General features: G+C 33.4%; 2 protein-coding genes across 4 annotated transcripts in view; one reads left to right on the top strand and one right to left on the bottom strand.

Annotated features, from left to right (window-relative positions):
* The first annotated feature begins 1710 nt into the window (after positions 1-1710).
* LOC132745283 (uncharacterized) lies at positions 1711-7775 on the top strand. Of its 3 annotated transcripts, none has more exons than XM_060734159.1 (4): positions 1711-1802; positions 4801-4976; positions 5952-6047; positions 7265-7775. In XM_060734159.1, coding segments are annotated over exons 1-4 (723 nt in total). In that variant the 5' UTR covers positions 1711-1800; the 3' UTR covers positions 7714-7775. The 3 variants fall into 3 exon arrangements, with proteins under 3 accessions (XP_060590142.1, XP_060590144.1, XP_060590143.1); XM_060734161.1 differs by having other exon boundaries at positions 1711-1853; XM_060734160.1 differs by lacking the exon at positions 1711-1802 and adding an exon at positions 1809-1951.
* Positions 7776-9589: 1814 nt separating this feature from the next.
* Positions 9590-16713, bottom strand: part of LOC132745282 (calpain-5-like) — a 34133-nt gene continuing 27009 nt past the window's right edge. The window contains exons 15-18 of the mRNA XM_060734157.1: positions 12545-12618; positions 11616-11727; positions 10873-10999; positions 9590-10432 (exon numbers count right to left, since the gene is read on the bottom strand). Of these exons, the coding sequence (XP_060590140.1) occupies positions 10414-10432; positions 10873-10999; positions 11616-11727; positions 12545-12618 (332 nt within the window). The 3' untranslated portion in view covers positions 9590-10413. The remainder of the gene's footprint in view (positions 10433-10872; positions 11000-11615; positions 11728-12544; positions 12619-16713) is intronic.

The following is a 16713-nucleotide window of genomic DNA, read 5'->3' as shown; positions in this document are numbered from 1 at the left end:
CTATAACTTTTCTGCTGAAGATAAAAAAGTAATACAACCTTTTAAGAATGTATTAAATAGAAAGGTATGAGTTATTTAATAAAGATAATGGATACACAAACTTTGTTTGAAATTCGGCAAGTATCTAAACTGTAACCGAAATCTGGGTATAAACTGTAACAAAATTGGATCAAAGTCGCTAGATCTATGCTGTAACCCTTCAAAATTAACCTCGCTCTATACTGCAACATTGTTTATTTTTTCAAACGCATTTTATCAACAGGAAAATAGGTTCAGCTGGTCATTTACTTTTATAAACGTTTCTAAACACAAAGGACTAACGTTTTGAAGATTTACTTTATCTAGGCATGCTTAAATAATGTCGAAATTGGAGAAAAATGCGTTGGTCTCTCGATTCAAATTTTTAAACCATCAAATCTGCACATTTATGAGACAATATAGAGATAAATCTGCGGTGCAGGGTCTGAAGAAATATATGACTAGATACCGGATTCTGTTCCTTACAAGCAAAGCACAAACACATCTTTTAGAAACTAAACTACTAGTAGTATGGACCTGAATAAAAATCACATACCTCTCTTCCCATAAATAATCCCCCATCTTGAAAATTCTATACTGTAACCGAAAAACGCGATACTGTAACACGTTCCCTACGGTGATCAAATCCATAGAGGAAATCAAACCAGTATTGTTCAAAAAAACCACAATAACACAATTTATTACAGTCATGTACTTCTCAAGGTATTGAATGAACATAAGAACGGATGGAAGACGTTTTTTTCGACCAGTGCATGTAATACAATAGGTAGATCCACTTCTCATATGTTGCTGTTTTAATTAAAGTTATTTTTCTGACAACATAAATATGTAATTAATAATAGAAAAACGTATTATTAAATGATAAAACCTTTACTGAATAAATGGAATAAACAAAACGAATATTATCGTTACTATTGGTTGTTTGATAGAATTTGAAGTTTCTTTGCAACAACTTATCTAATTCTAATATTTAACCTTTGTGAGAAAAGAATATTTAACTTAACTAAATCATAGTATAATACATCAATTGACACTGTTGTTTTAATTGACACTGTGATTTACATATGATTAACATACAAACACAAAACTTAATATTTCATCAATATTGAATAAGAATGTACTGTAATGAGGAAGTCCCCGTCGCTACAGAAAAACACACCAAGATTTATGCGTACAGTTGGTTTATCGAACCAAATATTAGACGTACAATAAGAAAACTGGAAATATTGTATATATTTTCGGATAGATATGGAAAACTACTCTTGTATATCGTTTTGTTATCAAAAATAAACATGTTGGGACTTAAACTAATCGAATATCTCGTTTTAAAACTACTGATACATTATTCGTTTGCATGTGCGTTAAATTTGCAGCAACACATACCTCAATAACTTCCTCAATACTATAAAATTTAGAATTTTATTTTGACGATCATGCACAATTATAAGTTCTGATCAGCATGCACAATGCTATTTTTCAAGAAACTACAACATACAAGATACAACAAATATTTGAAAACAAACATGCTCATACCCACTTTCGTCGGCTATTAGTCCGTATCGCATGATCGCTTAAAGGAGTGTCGCACCGCTATACGTTCGACCCCCTGAATGGTTGCATGAATCTCAAATCAGATTTGATTACACAGTGAATTATCAATACGGCCGTCGGTCATTCGCTAATTGTATCTAGACGTCGTGCAGTACTTATGTAAAATATTGGTGGGAAAAGTTATGCGTGGTTGGATTTACACACCTTTGCATGTATGAATGAAATTCTTATGTCATGAGCCTCAAGCAAACTTAACTTGCACGGTAAATATTTAAATGGAGATTTGTACTTATCTTTGAAAACCTGTTTGTTTAAATCACTTATTTGGGATAACTCGTCCAGGTTTATTCACGTTTAAAAGGTAAATATATTTAAATAAGACTTGATATCATTTAAATAAATGTTTGATGTGTATAGTTTTCATATCTAATACAATCACAGAGCAGAACAGAGCAATACTTTATTAACAAAACAAAACAGAACAGAACATATTCACGTATTTTATTTGAAGCTCATTGTCGTGAAACAATGAGAAGAAGAACATTAACCCTGGAACTTTACACGTAGTAACACAAAAGTATACAAGGTATATTAATATATATTTAAGTGATGTGGAAAATGAGCAGGAGATTGACATTCTATCAATAATTGAAAAATATAAGCAAATAATTAAATAATAACGGCAACTATACCCCTCTATACTATGAATAAACACAAGGAATGCAACGCCCTTTGCACACTCGATATACATTTTATCTAATTACACGCGTGTGATATCAACAGGTCTAGTATATTCGCCAGATTAGTGCATGATGCACAAAATTGGTACATAATACACAAAACATACACCGATTAAGGAATACAATTTTGATAAATGCGTTTCTGTAAATAATTTGTTGTTTTGACACCTGCACATAACATTGGTAATAGTCTGTTTTATTGACAACTTCTGATCTAAATGAACTTCAGGAGAATCCACAGAAAAATTTCAGACATAAATTCATTTCCATATTTCATATCTAGTTATTATTCTGATCAGGTATACTAAGTTTTAAAATTGTCTCTTGACTAGAACCACTTCCAATTTTGGGATGCACCAATTAGTGTATCATGTAGATTTTCAAAAAGTGCAAGAATTGCCAGTGTTTACATCAATATCTTTAGTTCAGTATATTTCTATGAATATTATCTATAGTAAGTGCAGGTGCCACAATTCACACTGTTATATTATCAAAATAATGGGTCTTCAAAGATTTGTATGATAGTCTGGTACACCAATTGGTGCATCATGAAATGAACCATTTAGTGCTGGTGCATCATCCATTAATCCTGGGACATAAGATATCTAATGTCTCAGATTAATCTAGCGATATACTAGACCTGATCAATTTCAACAAACTAGTTAAGCAATTTCGATACACAATACAAAATTATACCTTTTACAACCGCTGGTATTTTAAATCAAAGCATTGCATAATAATAAATTGGCAATATTTACTCAAATCAGTCAAATGTCAACAAATAATTTTGTCTGGCACTCCATTTTTCAATTATTGATATAATGTCAATCTCCTTTGCTGAAGAGGTACTATCAATATTTATATTATTTAAACATCATGTTATATATATGAGTAGGATTCTGGGTAGAATAACAGTATCTTATTTCCTCCATTATATGTTGCTGTTTGTGTAACAATATTGGTCAATTTTGGAAACGGATTATCGGATAACAGTTAGTATCAATGAGCCGCATCACGACAAAACCAACATAGTGGGCTTGCGACCAGCATGAATCCAGACCAGCCTGCGCCTCCGCGCAGTCTGATCAGGATCCATGCTGTTCGCTATCAGTTTCTCTACTTGTAATAGGGTTTGTAAGAGAACAGCATGGATCCTGATCAGACTGCGCGGATGCGCAGGCTGGTCTGGATCCATGCTGGTCGCAAACCCATTATGTTGGTTTTGTCGTGACGCGGCTCAATTATACTATATCTATATCAATACTATCAAATCAATACTATATCAAATTCAGTTCATAGTCGCCTTCTATTTTTCATAGTGCTTCATAGAACGGCGTTTGTAAAAATAGTCATTTCCATAAATCTGCAAATGCGCTTTCATGGGCCGCTTTTGAATATTCATTAAGTAAAATGCCGTCAAAATGTCAACCTACATGAATTTTGTATTTATGGATAAAGAATATACATGTACATGTAGTTCAGGTTTAAATCCATGTCTTGGCGAAAAAGATACTGCACGTGTAAAAATTAAAAACTTAAACAGAATGTCAATTAGTATTTTTCATTACGAATGTAGGAAAATGTTTTAATTAATTCGTTACTTAGAGGAGTGCGTCTATTCACTTTTTTTTCGGTAGACAGAAAGTGAAAGTAGACATTGTTTTTTTTGTTTTTTGTTGTTTTTTTTTTTAAAAAACAACAAAAAAACATTACGTGACCTCGTGTTAACACATGCCATTTTGTGTATACATGTATCAATCATATCTACTGAGTATCAATTGTCCAACTCATCAAAAATATTTTCCGAAAATAAATGTTTCAATATCGAGCATCCACCATATCACAATCGCGCAAAGTGACGTAAATCATGCATATTTATAAGGTCAAGGTCAAACCCACCATTTAGTGTCCAACTTTATTTGTCATCCAATGAAAACGCTGTATTTCTTAAAAATTCTGTACTTTAATTTTCATAGAAGTACAAAAGTCGATACTATATCCAATTCCGTTCATAGCCGACTTCTATTTTTATAGTACTTCATAAAACCGCGTAGTGACGTAATAAAGTGAATGATAATGAGGCCAAATTAAGTTTGACACTAAATATGTTAGTATTCATCCGTAGCTGTTCTACAGAAATTTGAAACATTCTCCGGTCGCTATTGCTCCCGTCGAAGTTTCTAATTTCTGTAGAACAGCACGGATGAACAATAACATATACTTAGGTAATTTGTTTAATAAAGCAGACTGTTGGTGGCATAATAAAGTGAATATTAATTAGGTCAAATAAAGTTTGACACTAAATATGTTAGTATTCATCCGTAGATGTTCTACAAAAATTAGAAACATTCTCCGGTCGCTATTGCTTCCGTCGAAGTTTCTAATTTCTGTAGAACAGCACGGATGAACACTAACATATACTTAAAAATTGTAAGCGAAATTAAAGTGTTTGAAATGATTTTATTTTCAGGCTACTGATAACAATGGAAGGCTATTTCAAGCTTGCTTTGCTACTAGGGTCTGTATATATGGCAGGATGTCAAGTGCAACAGATGACCGAGCTTACTATACATAACCTTCTTACCCGTGTCCGAGACCTGGAGATAGCCGTTAAACAACTAGTTGAAATTCAGAATTCACAAGCTGGTATGTAAATATTTATACCTATGTTACAAGCTTTCCAAGGGATAACCCTTCTTTCAGATTTTTCTCAACAGCTGATGTCAAGTGCCGTGTGACTGACAGCTGTAAAAAGTTACTCCCCGTACTTCACTTCAATATTAAAATATTTTTTGGTCCTCCGAGATTATTGGTTCCGGTGATTGGGTCGTTAGGAATGTTACATTTATTCATTATATCTTGTGTACAGACTCAATCAAACTTAGTCTGAAATTATTATGTTATTTAAATAAGAAAATGTGCACCGTTGATGATGTAGAAATAGGCCTATTGCGACAGTCCGGTGGAGACATTTCAACTTTATGAATTCCTGATTTCATCTCCGTAAATTCACAATTTTAACACCACTTTCCCTTCACCGCTGTGGGTTCGAATCTTGGCAAGGACCTTGGATTTTTCGTATCAGAAGCTATCTAGCTAGCTTGTGGAACGTCAGTGGTTCTACTGTGGTGCCCGTTTATGCCTGAAATAATGCACGGAAGGGCATATGAGGTCTCCCTCCAGCAGTAAAGTTTGAACGTCGCCATATGACCTTAGTATACTGTGTCGGTGTGACGTTAAACCCTATCACACAGATATGGCAATCAAGTGCATTATTACACGATACATGCACATCAAAAATACAAATGCTTAACGTCATATGACGTCATACACATTTATATGACGTCAACAAACCGAACGACTAGACTGAGCCGAGAGGAGCGTGAAAAAACTATGCAATTCTATAAAAATCATTATATAAACTTAGTGTCTAGCTTTATTTGTCATCCATTGAAAACGCTGTAGATATTTATTCTAGCTGCTCGGGTTATATATGCAAAGAACCGTTTATATAGGGCCTTATAACCTGTCATTATTTTTTATAATTATAGTATAGAGGTATCTAAGTCAATCTCTGTCGTATCTCTTCAATCTTTTCATCTTTATTGTTTTTATTTGCAGGTAATTCTTATACGAATACAATAACCCCGACAACTGCCTTGCCGGATGTTCCTTTGCCATTAAATATGTTGGAAGGTTTCACACTCGGAAACTCTGGTAAGTAAATGTATAATAATATTAACAAATGCGATAACAACTACTTAGACAGCAAAAAACATAATAATTGTCGTCGGTGTCGTTATCATCATCGTCGTTGTCGTTGTCGTCATCATTATCATCATCACTATCGTTATAATTATGTCATTATGTTTTACGTCTGGTAATATGAATATAAAATGTATGAAACTCGTCCGATTATTTATATTAACAAAGACTGCAGCTTATGTGAGATGTACTATAAACATGTTCAATAGATGAAGGTGTTTTATTAAGTTTAAATTCCTCATCGTCGGATACCCACAGCCGAACCATTAATATTATCATTGATTTATACATATTATGTAACATGTTAACCGACGATGAAATTGTTATCTTCGCTGAAATAGATGTATTACATATTACATATTTAACAGTACAATGAAATATACATGTGCAGATTAACAACATAAAAAATTTAAAACAAACTTTCCCGTCCTAGTCGTCAGTGAAGTAACATAAGCAACGTTTTTGTTTTTAATATACAAAGGTTTATTAAACGTTATTTATATTATAAAATAACAACAACAATAAAGTGAATCACCATTATAAAAAAAACAACAATATTAAAACATAAGTAAAAACAAAACAATATAAGAGGTACAAGTACACTAAATCAGACCCTGCTACGAATCAAACGTTTGCAATAAAATGTAGTCTTTTCTGCTGGTATAACTTACAATATATTAACGATATATTTATTATAAACAATGTTTGGTTTATTGAGCAAGTGTGATACATTGGCGGTTATAAAATTTAACTGATTAGGAAGCTTCAAATATATAGAGTATATACGGATATCTTGAAGGCAAACTTGAAATCAATTTTAAAATGAATACTGATTTTTCATCGTCGCTATTACTGATAAATTGAAACGGGAAGATTTATATTTAAGACATTTTTATACTTTAGCGATAAATTACCTTGGATATTGTACCATCCGTGATAAATGCGTCTGCACATCAAATGTAAAACATATCTCATTAAAACAGCTTGACCTCGCCAGTGTCCGCCTACATGTATCCTTTGGCAAATAAATAAGATAAATAAAATATCGCAAGCATACTTTGTTGGTCATAGTAGGAAATGAAAATGAGTCATATCTTATGTATACTTTTCATTGCCTGTAGGCCGCCTTGTTTGTTGTTACCTTAATTATTTAATAATCAATCTTGCAGGGGATGAGAAGGGATTTCATGTTACATTGGATAATGACGTCACAGTAGGTTATGGCAATAAGATAAAATTCGACAGGATTGTAGAAAATATGGGTGGAGCTTATAATAAAGTAAACTCGGAGTTCACCTGCCCCACATCTGGAACATACCTTCTGTCATTAAATATAGCCTGTGAGAGAGATAGTTACCTGGTAACTAACGTTGAAATACGCAACGAAAAGGGGCCCGAAAGAGACATTCTCAACTCTGTATGTGATCACCGGAAGCGAACGTTAAGCGGCGGAAGAAGTTTATACTGCGGGCGCACACAAAATGGTGGTACAGCCATTGTATCTTTAAAGAAAGGTGAAAAAGTATCTGTAAAAAAGTTGTGGCCATTTGGAGATTCAAGTACCATTTCCGGAAATGGTCTCTCTACGTTTTCTGGATATTTACTAAGACATTCCTAAACGAATCGGTTGCATTAAAGAAACACATGTAAATCATAAACACGATAAAGACTTGATGTAAATTTAAGAAGAATCGTGCAACTTATTATTTCACTATGAACGAATATGACGTCATTACAGACTTGAAAAGTGTTGAAATATGCCATTTAATTTATTTTGCTATTTATTTTGCACTAATTCTCGCAAATTATTGTGTTAGCTTTTGCTTTTTGTATGACAACGTGTTCGGGATAAGTTGTATTTACAGAAAGGCCTGAAAGTAACGTAATTTATCTTAGGATAGTATCAAACATGTTTTTCTATATTTCTTTTGGGGGAAAAGTTTAATTTCGTATAAAGACACAGTTATTATACCAAAATTGTACTTCATTTTAACGAGAATTCTAATAATCCTAAATAAATCGTTCTTTTTCGTTATTTTTACTGTTCGTTGGCTTATGTTGCAATGTGTGTTAATTGTAAATTCTCTACTGTTGACACAACCACACTTTTAAAGCTAGACCTATTTAATAATACTAAATTTATAAAATGAAATAAGGATTTAAAGTGGTCCTCAGAGACGGGTTGTTATTAGATAACGTGGTCTCTGTTTAAACGATAACCCTCTCAATGCTCCTTCAATTGACGACATATCTTAATTCTCGACCTGCCAATTGTCAAGTTTGGGAATATGATGATGGAAATGTAAAGTTTGTCAGCCTAGCAAGACTGACCGGATGTGCGGGCTGGTCTAGCTCTATACTGGTGGCAGAGGCTAGTCACTTTCCAATTCAACGGGTTAAGAGTTCGAAATGCTTGACCACAAAATAAGAAATGGAAACAAATAAAAATGTTTATTACACGCCCGAAAAATGTCTTATGCATCTGGTCGTCCGTCAGCCTGTTAGCAATGTCTTGCCCGCTCTGTTTCTTTTGAACGAAAGAAAGAAAATTGAAAGTAGTTGACAGAAATGTAACTAATAACAATATGCAGACCGCAGGTTTGATAGTATAGCACTGTACCCTTCTAGAAATTGATATTCATTATGTCCCTTGTGTCATAATGGGGCTCGTCCAATAGGCCACTTTGTAAATATAAACTTATATAGGAAATCACATTAAATTTTAAGTCTTATTGTATTAATCTAAAATTATAAGAGCTCAGTTATTTTGTATGTACCACTGCAATGTGGAACTCCATAAAATTAAAATAAGTATATTGCATATTGCGCCAATATTGACCCTGTCCATAAAGTAACTTGATTAACATAGATTTAAAGTAATGCACTTCAGACCTCCATAAAACTGATATAAACAGTAACCTTGAGGTCAATATTGGCCTCAACCCGCGGGTTGACTTCAATAATTACTATATTTTGAAATACTTTACTCTTAAAATACAAAACTCAGAGCTTAGATATTTGACAATCCGCATGTAGCATCAATTTTTAGTATTTTGCGAAAGTTATATTAAAGGTAAATTATGCCTCTGAAACGAATCATTACATCTTCAGGAAGGGCAAACGTGTATTATAACTTTTTAATAATGATTTCAGAGCATGTTAGATGCTTGTTACATGAAGGAAGTATTTTAAAATTATTTTTCATTAAAGTAGTAAAGTGTGAACAAAATAGTATTTTGACTTCCATACTTTCAGATAATCGGGCAAAGGGTAGCTTTTTGGAAACTATAAATGTACACAAAATATAAAATAAAAAGGCTTTTGAAAAAAGCATTTCTACAGCATAATGCGTCTTCAACTTTGATCATTAGCTTGAAATTGGCCCTACCATGGGGCCATATGCTTTAAGGAGAATAATGTATAAAAAACATCTAAACACTTTTACTAGAAAACTATAATATGTCCAGAGCTTATATATTTGGCATGAAACATTGCCTAGAAGACTGATCAATAAATATATGTTACTATCCCATTAGTAAATACTGATATTAACCGATATGTTACACAAGTCAGTTGATTTAATAACGAGAAGTGAATGAAGAAGCCACAATGATAACTATAATTGATTTTGTTTATTGTACCCTTTTAGAAATAATGGTTGACAAATACGTTTGTATTTATCTGAACACCGAGATTAAAAAATTGATTTTGCCTTTTGTTAGAAGACGAAAATTTTAATGCTGTAACAGGTATAAATCAACAAACAAAGGAAATCAATGTTTCAAAGTTACTGACAAGTTTGGTAGTTCCTTTTCACGTACCTTGCGTCGTCCATGTTGTATGTTTGATAAAATAAAAAAAAAAATGCAAAATCATAACTTATCAATAAAAAATAATTATTACTAGTATCACAAATTTTACATCACAGAATGCTTTTACTTTTCAACTAATTTCACATAAATGATAAAATTCTATCACTATAAATAGCTTTTAACAGCAATGTTAATGTATTTTAGACATGAAATACAGAACGCGTAAATGAAGCCTAATAAATTTATTTCAATAAATGAGTATGTTTATCTATTTCAATATTGCAAACAGTCTGTATTTCAATATACATTGTATGAAGAATTCTATACTAGTGAAACTGCTTTTCAATAAATAACTTTTGTATAGTTTTCAATAAATAATTTTTTATAGAACGCTACGAACAGATTACGATAATAAGTTGGCTAAGGCTAATAGTTTGCGCATGCGCAACTTTGGTAGGACAGGCAGCAGTGTAAACTTGGTACTCCACTCCCGAACGTTCCTGCGTCTATTCTACATGGTGTTTCCTGAAACAAACAAGAAAAAATCTTACTTCGTTAAAGACAACCGAATTTCTAAGATGCAGTTATTATCAAATCGAGCGAAACTTTATACAAATTGATTCCGTTATGTAGATTTAGTGGGCACATACATTTCATTTTTACACTTAAAGCGGTAAAAATGTATGGGTTTTATTTTAAAACGGTCATGAATGTATTATTTTTAAAAGTTCTCCAATTTCACGATTTCACTCAAGACAAGTGTTATATAGAATTTTCAATCAAACAAAGCTAAGGATCACTCGCTTTAATTAAGCGGTAACAGCTCATCTACATGCTTAAACTCGAATTCAATATAGTAGTTTAAAGACTCAGTTTTGTTATTCTCCAATATATAACATGGCAATTTCGAGATACTAACGTCTTAAGTGTAAGACAATATATACGTGTATTCAAAATGAACTCACTTTGTTTGTAAGTGACATGATGATCTGATTATAACAGCAAATCTTTTCTCTTGCTGATCACCGTCCAAATGAAACAGAGCAAAATATTGTCCAGGCGGAAGTTTGTGCTGTATTTCTACCGACGAGCCTAATAAAATCAAAACATAAAAGTAAAATACAAATAAAAACTGTTTTAAAATTCTCAATTTTGTTCAAACTTAATCCCTAACCGCAATAGATAAGAAGCATAGCCAATGTTCCCAAATGGGGTGGGGACAAATTCCTAAACAGTATGCTTACAGTTTGCGGAAGTCAATAATAAATAACGAGTTTGGAAATATCATTGAACTAGTTATCGCAAAACATATACTAAAATCATGTCGCTAAGATAATGTAGTTAACCTCCTTTGGAAGAAGTATTTTGTCTATTTGTAGTTTCTATATACATACATATTCCCTTGACGGTCTATGGTACATGTAAAATGGTAACCTATATTTGTACATTGATAACATTCCTGTAAGTATCATAATAAGACAAGAGACTTGACACAATTTCATGGAAAAGGAACCCGCTTACTGAAAACCTAGACAACCGAGGATCCACCCGGCCATATACTTACCTTGTCTCGGAACAAAACTTGTCTTTTTATTTAAATTCCATGAAAAATAACGTACAATTCCAAAAACAAAGTAACATATACTGATTTTTGCAAGAAAAGAGGTAAAATCATCTTTTGCTAGATATCATTTAGAGATTAACTTACCCATTACAAAAGCACCCACATCCCCTTCCAACGTCCTGGGACAATTGTCATGTTGTGAATACAGATACTGTTGATGCTGATCGCCACATTCTATGTCATAACCTGGGTCCATCTGTGTGTAATATACCATTTAAAAATTTACTTTATCTCTATATATTTTCTAATTTACAAATACAAATTCTAAACTGTTTACTTGTCAACATACTTTGCATTAGCCTTTAAAAGTCTACTAATAAAATGCGCAGTAAAATTCAATATGAATACTGATGTGAAGTCAAAATTTGAGCCAAGTCACGACAAAACCAACATAATGCGTTTGCGACCAGCATGGGTCCTGACCAGCCTGCGCATCCGCGCAGTCTGATCAGGATCCATGCTGTTCGCTTAAAAACCCTATAACAAGTAGCGAAACTGATAGCGAACAGCATGGATCCTGATCAGACTTCGCGGATGCGCAGGCTGGTCTGGATCCATGCTGGTCGCAAACGCATTATGTTTGTTTTGTCATGGCGAAGCTCATAAATGTGTTTTAAGCCAACATATGCCGCAGTAGTGTGTAGAAAGAACGGTGACTGCACTGAAAACATCATAAAAATAAGTATTTTATTTCTAAGAAATTTTTTTTTATAAAATTAGTAAAGGTTGAATACTACAGTATTTGAATATTAAACTGTCCATTTATTCTGGTCATTTTTATCTACTAAGATTTGGTTTTGTTAAAAAAGTTTCCCTATTCCAACGTAATTATCTACTGCAACCTTCAGGGTCTCAAGATTGCTCGAGAGGTTCAGGTAACTGAAATCCCTTACGCATGTTTTTTTTAAGTTCACAGAAAACATATCTTACAGAAAAATGCTTTAGCTTAAATAAAGGTATAAAATCAAGCTACCTAACAGTTGCTTAAATACATGAACAATTACGTAACTTACCGGATAAATACAAAGACCAACTGGGTACGTTTCTTGACCCTTCTCTTGCATTATTGTAATGTCAACAAATTCATCTGTAAAATATTAACATAACAATAAATTCTTATCATATCTTTTATCCACCATCTTGTTGGCATAATAATGTTTTGCCTGCCAACCCCTGGAGTGGAAATCTGAGGTATTTCTGGTAACAGTATAAGTATTAAACTGACTTACTCAGAAGCTAATGAACGGAATCACATCGAATACTTGAAATGTTCTCAAAGAAATATTGCATGTTGTACATCATTTTATACCATTTTTGTCTAGTGTCTTTGTGTGTAATAAAACAAGGGTATGAATTATACAACCGGACATGACACAGTTATAATTGTTTTATTAAAGCACCGTTGCTAGCACGTTCATCAGTTTTACAACTCTAATTGATTTTAATGATTTTAGATCATTCTCTACTGGTTCAAGCAGATCTATTAATACATGTAGTAAGTTGAAAAAGCATCAAATCAAGACCTAAGAGTATCACACTATACACAGTCTGCATTGTAACATCGCAAAACGTCCATACCGCAAAACGTACGCGTGTGGACGTTTTGCGTCGCATATCGTACACATGTGGACGTTTTGCGGTGCATATCGTACTTGGTACGTTTTGCGGCGAGAGTGTGCCTTTGCGTCGCATATCGTCCACATTTTCTGTATTTTCTGTATTAAAATATATTCATTATAAACGTTACTTTTATTGGTTCTGTCACTTTCATATTGTTTCAGGTAAAGATATGACGAAATAAACATTTAAGTGCAATATTTTTGTGATCCTATATAATTCTGACTTATTTTATTTAAAAAAAGAAATATGCTTAAGCCGAGGATGTTTTTCAAATAATTTTTTATGGTATTGAACCAAGCAGCAGCAGCAGCAACAGAGATAAAAAAACGATGATATTGAAATAAATGTAATCTTGTAGACATAAAGAAAAGGACGGCTATACGGACGGACGAACCGGGGATTGAACTGAGTGAATGTCAAAAAATATTAAAAATTAAGCTTTGCTTTTGACAATAGCTTTTCATATAATGCATCAAGAAGTGGGAATGATTTTTGTGTTCTTGTTGACTATGGAGGTTTGGTTCTACCGTTCATTTTAAGGGGGGAAAAGTCTGTCCGTCCCTTTACTAAAACCGTATTATTTTATCGCATAAAGAACAAAACATTTCGCCTATAAGTTACATAGATAATGTGTAATAGTGTATATTATAACAAACATTCTTCCGCATAGGAAATGATGGAAAAGAAGTTTAATGTGTTCTATTGATAAAAAACTAAAGCATATTTTAAAATATCGTAATGTAAGCGTTTTGTTTGAATGTCATAATGTAATTTTATAATTGAACAATTTAATTTTATCATTGAACAAAGCAAGAAGGTCATTGTGGCCTTATATCGCCCATCTGCTTATGAAGGCTCCACATGACAAGGGTAGATAGCATTGAATATTGCAAATAAAAAGCAAGTACATTTCATGTACTTGGTCAGAATCTGGGTAACTGATACCAGTCCTCATTTCTACGTCTGAAATGGTCATCAATATCAAAATATCTGTAAATGACAAAGATATGGTAATTTAAGCAAAATTCAATAGTGACCTTTAGGTCAAGGTCATTTCAAGGTCAATATTATAGTTGAACTATTTAAGATGTCCGTCCTGTATGACATCTGATCATAGATTATGAAAACAAAGAAATGGCAGTTTTATCACAATTCAATAATTTGACTTTAAAATATGTCTTTATTTTTATTATTCTAAGGCAAATAACTCTTGACATATTCAGTCGTTTTAGGCCCTGAATGAACTTTATGTAGACCTTATTGTTATACATATTCTGTATAAAATATTTTAAGAATGGAGAAGAAGCGAAAGCACTAACAAGGTGAAATATAGTGCGTTTTTGTTGTTATACCCCCCACAAACGAAATTGGGGGGTTATTAGGAGTCAGCTTGTCGGTCGGTTGGTCGGCCGGTCCGTCGGTCGGTCCACATCATGGTTTCAGGACGATAACTAGAGTTTGGAGTGTGATATTGTAATCAAACTTGGTATATAGCAACCTTATGTGGAAACCCCGGTTGGTATTGCATCTGGACTCCCTGGGGTCAAGGTCACCGTTACTAAAAATAGAAAAATTGTTTCCGGACAATAACTAAAGTTAAGAATGAGATATTGTAATCAAACTTGGTGTATAGCAAGCTTACATGAAGATAGCGGTTGGTATTGCATCTGCACCCCCTGGGGCCAATGTCTAGGTCACCGTTACTAAAAATAGAAAAATGGTTTCCAGACAATAACTAAAGCTAGGAATGAGATATTGTAATCAAACTTGTTGTATAGCAAGCTTACATGAAGATAGCGGTTGGTATTGCATTTGGATCCCCTGAGGTCAAGGTCAAGGTCACTGTTACTAAAAATAGAAAAATGGTTTCAATTACTAGAGTTAGGAATGAGATATTGTAATCAAACTTGGTGTATAGCAAGCTTATGTGGAGACCCCGGTTTGTATTGCATTTGGACCCTCTCGGGTCAAGGTCACTGTTACTAAAAATAGAAAAATGGTTTCCGGACAATTACTAGAGTTAGGAATGAGATAATGTAATCAAACTTGGTGTTTAGCAAGCTTACATGAAAACCGCGCTTGGTATTGCATTTGGACCCCCTGGGTTTAAGGTCACAGTTACTAAAAATAGAAAAATGGTTTCCGGACAATTACTAGGGTTAGGAATGAGATAATGTAATCAAACTTGGTGTATAGCAAGCTTAAATTAAGATCCTGGTTGTGATTTCAGTAAATTGAAATAATTCTTTGTACACAGTGCTGATGATACTTTATTTACTGTAGGTTGAGTTCAAATTTTTCTTCAGACCACTTAATTTTCAAAGTCAAAGTTGCTGGTGGGGGTATTAATCACCTTCAGTGACAGGTCTAGTTGTTTTTATTTTGTTAGATTTAGCCTATTATCTAACTTTGTTGAGATTTTATGGTCATAGATATTCTGTTAAAAGTTCTCAAGATTGAAGAAGAAATGAAAGCGTTGGAGTGGTAACAATGTGAAATATAACAGATAGTGTAATTCAAGGGCAGATAACTCTGGACATATAGCTCTAGTATGTGGTTGCTAGAGTGGTAACAAGCTAAATTTGGACAGACAGACAGACAAGCGCATACTCAGGTGAGCTAAAATTAACACACAATAACACCTGATAATAACTGGTCAAAATTAACGAAAATTATATAAACTTTAAAAAATGGACGTTATGCGGCAGGACCATGCTTTTTAGCCGCAAAGTGTACGTCAGAAAAATGTGGACGATATGCGCCGCAAAACGTCCATATACGTACGATTTGCGGTACGGACGTTTTGCGGTGTTACACTGCATGATTAGTTTACATTACTTGTGAAATATTTGTCTTGTAAAATTCACTAGACAGTTATAAACGACTAAATTCGGGAGGTTCGGTAGATTGATCGGGGTAATTCATCCATAAGATTTTACCACTCAGTCCATATGGTACATATTAAATCAAAGAGCTGCAAGCTCTGTGGTATTTTCTGATCTTTGCAATCTAAATCGTACTGTATATCTGTATGTATTTTCCTGTATAAGTTTATTTTTATATACTTTAATTCATCTTACAATGCACCGAGATGCAGCGACTGCGTTTAGATTTTTTACTTTTGATACATACGGAATTTAGCATGACTAGAGTTGCATCAAAAATCATTTATGTTCATTTTTTTGACAGCCACACTTTATTCTTGCATATCGTGGCTACTTCCTTAAAAAAGACACTTAAAAAAATAGTTGCCTCGACTGGGATTTGAACCCCAGACCTCTCACACCCTAAACGAGTGCGTTACCCTTGCACCACGGGAGAGTTATAAAAAGGACTGCCGAATAAAATCAAATAATTATAAATTTAGAAGTTCCATTTCGGGTTTGTAATCCTTATTAATTTAGGTATTTTGTTCACGATAAACCTGTTGTTTAACACTGATGTAAATAATCACGCCAAAACAGTCCGACATGTATATATTCCATTACTCGACAGTCAGATTTATTTGTGAACTACGCTCTGAAGTATTCGGAAATCGACATCGCTAAAATAGCATTTTCAT

Source organism: Ruditapes philippinarum, unplaced genomic scaffold, assembly GCF_026571515.1.
Source record: "Ruditapes philippinarum isolate M1 unplaced genomic scaffold, ASM2657151v2 ctg4552_1_1_1_1, whole genome shotgun sequence".
NCBI lineage: Eukaryota > Metazoa > Mollusca > Bivalvia > Venerida > Veneridae > Ruditapes > Ruditapes philippinarum.
This window is presented reverse-complemented; position numbering and strand designations above follow the sequence as displayed.

Excerpts from the sequence above, each read along its gene's own strand:
- LOC132745283 (XM_060734159.1), top strand. Across the intron at positions 4,977-5,951 it reads AATTCAGAATTCACAAGCTG|GTAATTCTTATACGAATACA; the intron begins GTATGTAAATAT and ends TTTTATTTGCAG. Across the intron at positions 6,048-7,264 it reads TTTCACACTCGGAAACTCTG|GGGATGAGAAGGGATTTCAT; the intron begins GTAAGTAAATGT and ends TCAATCTTGCAG.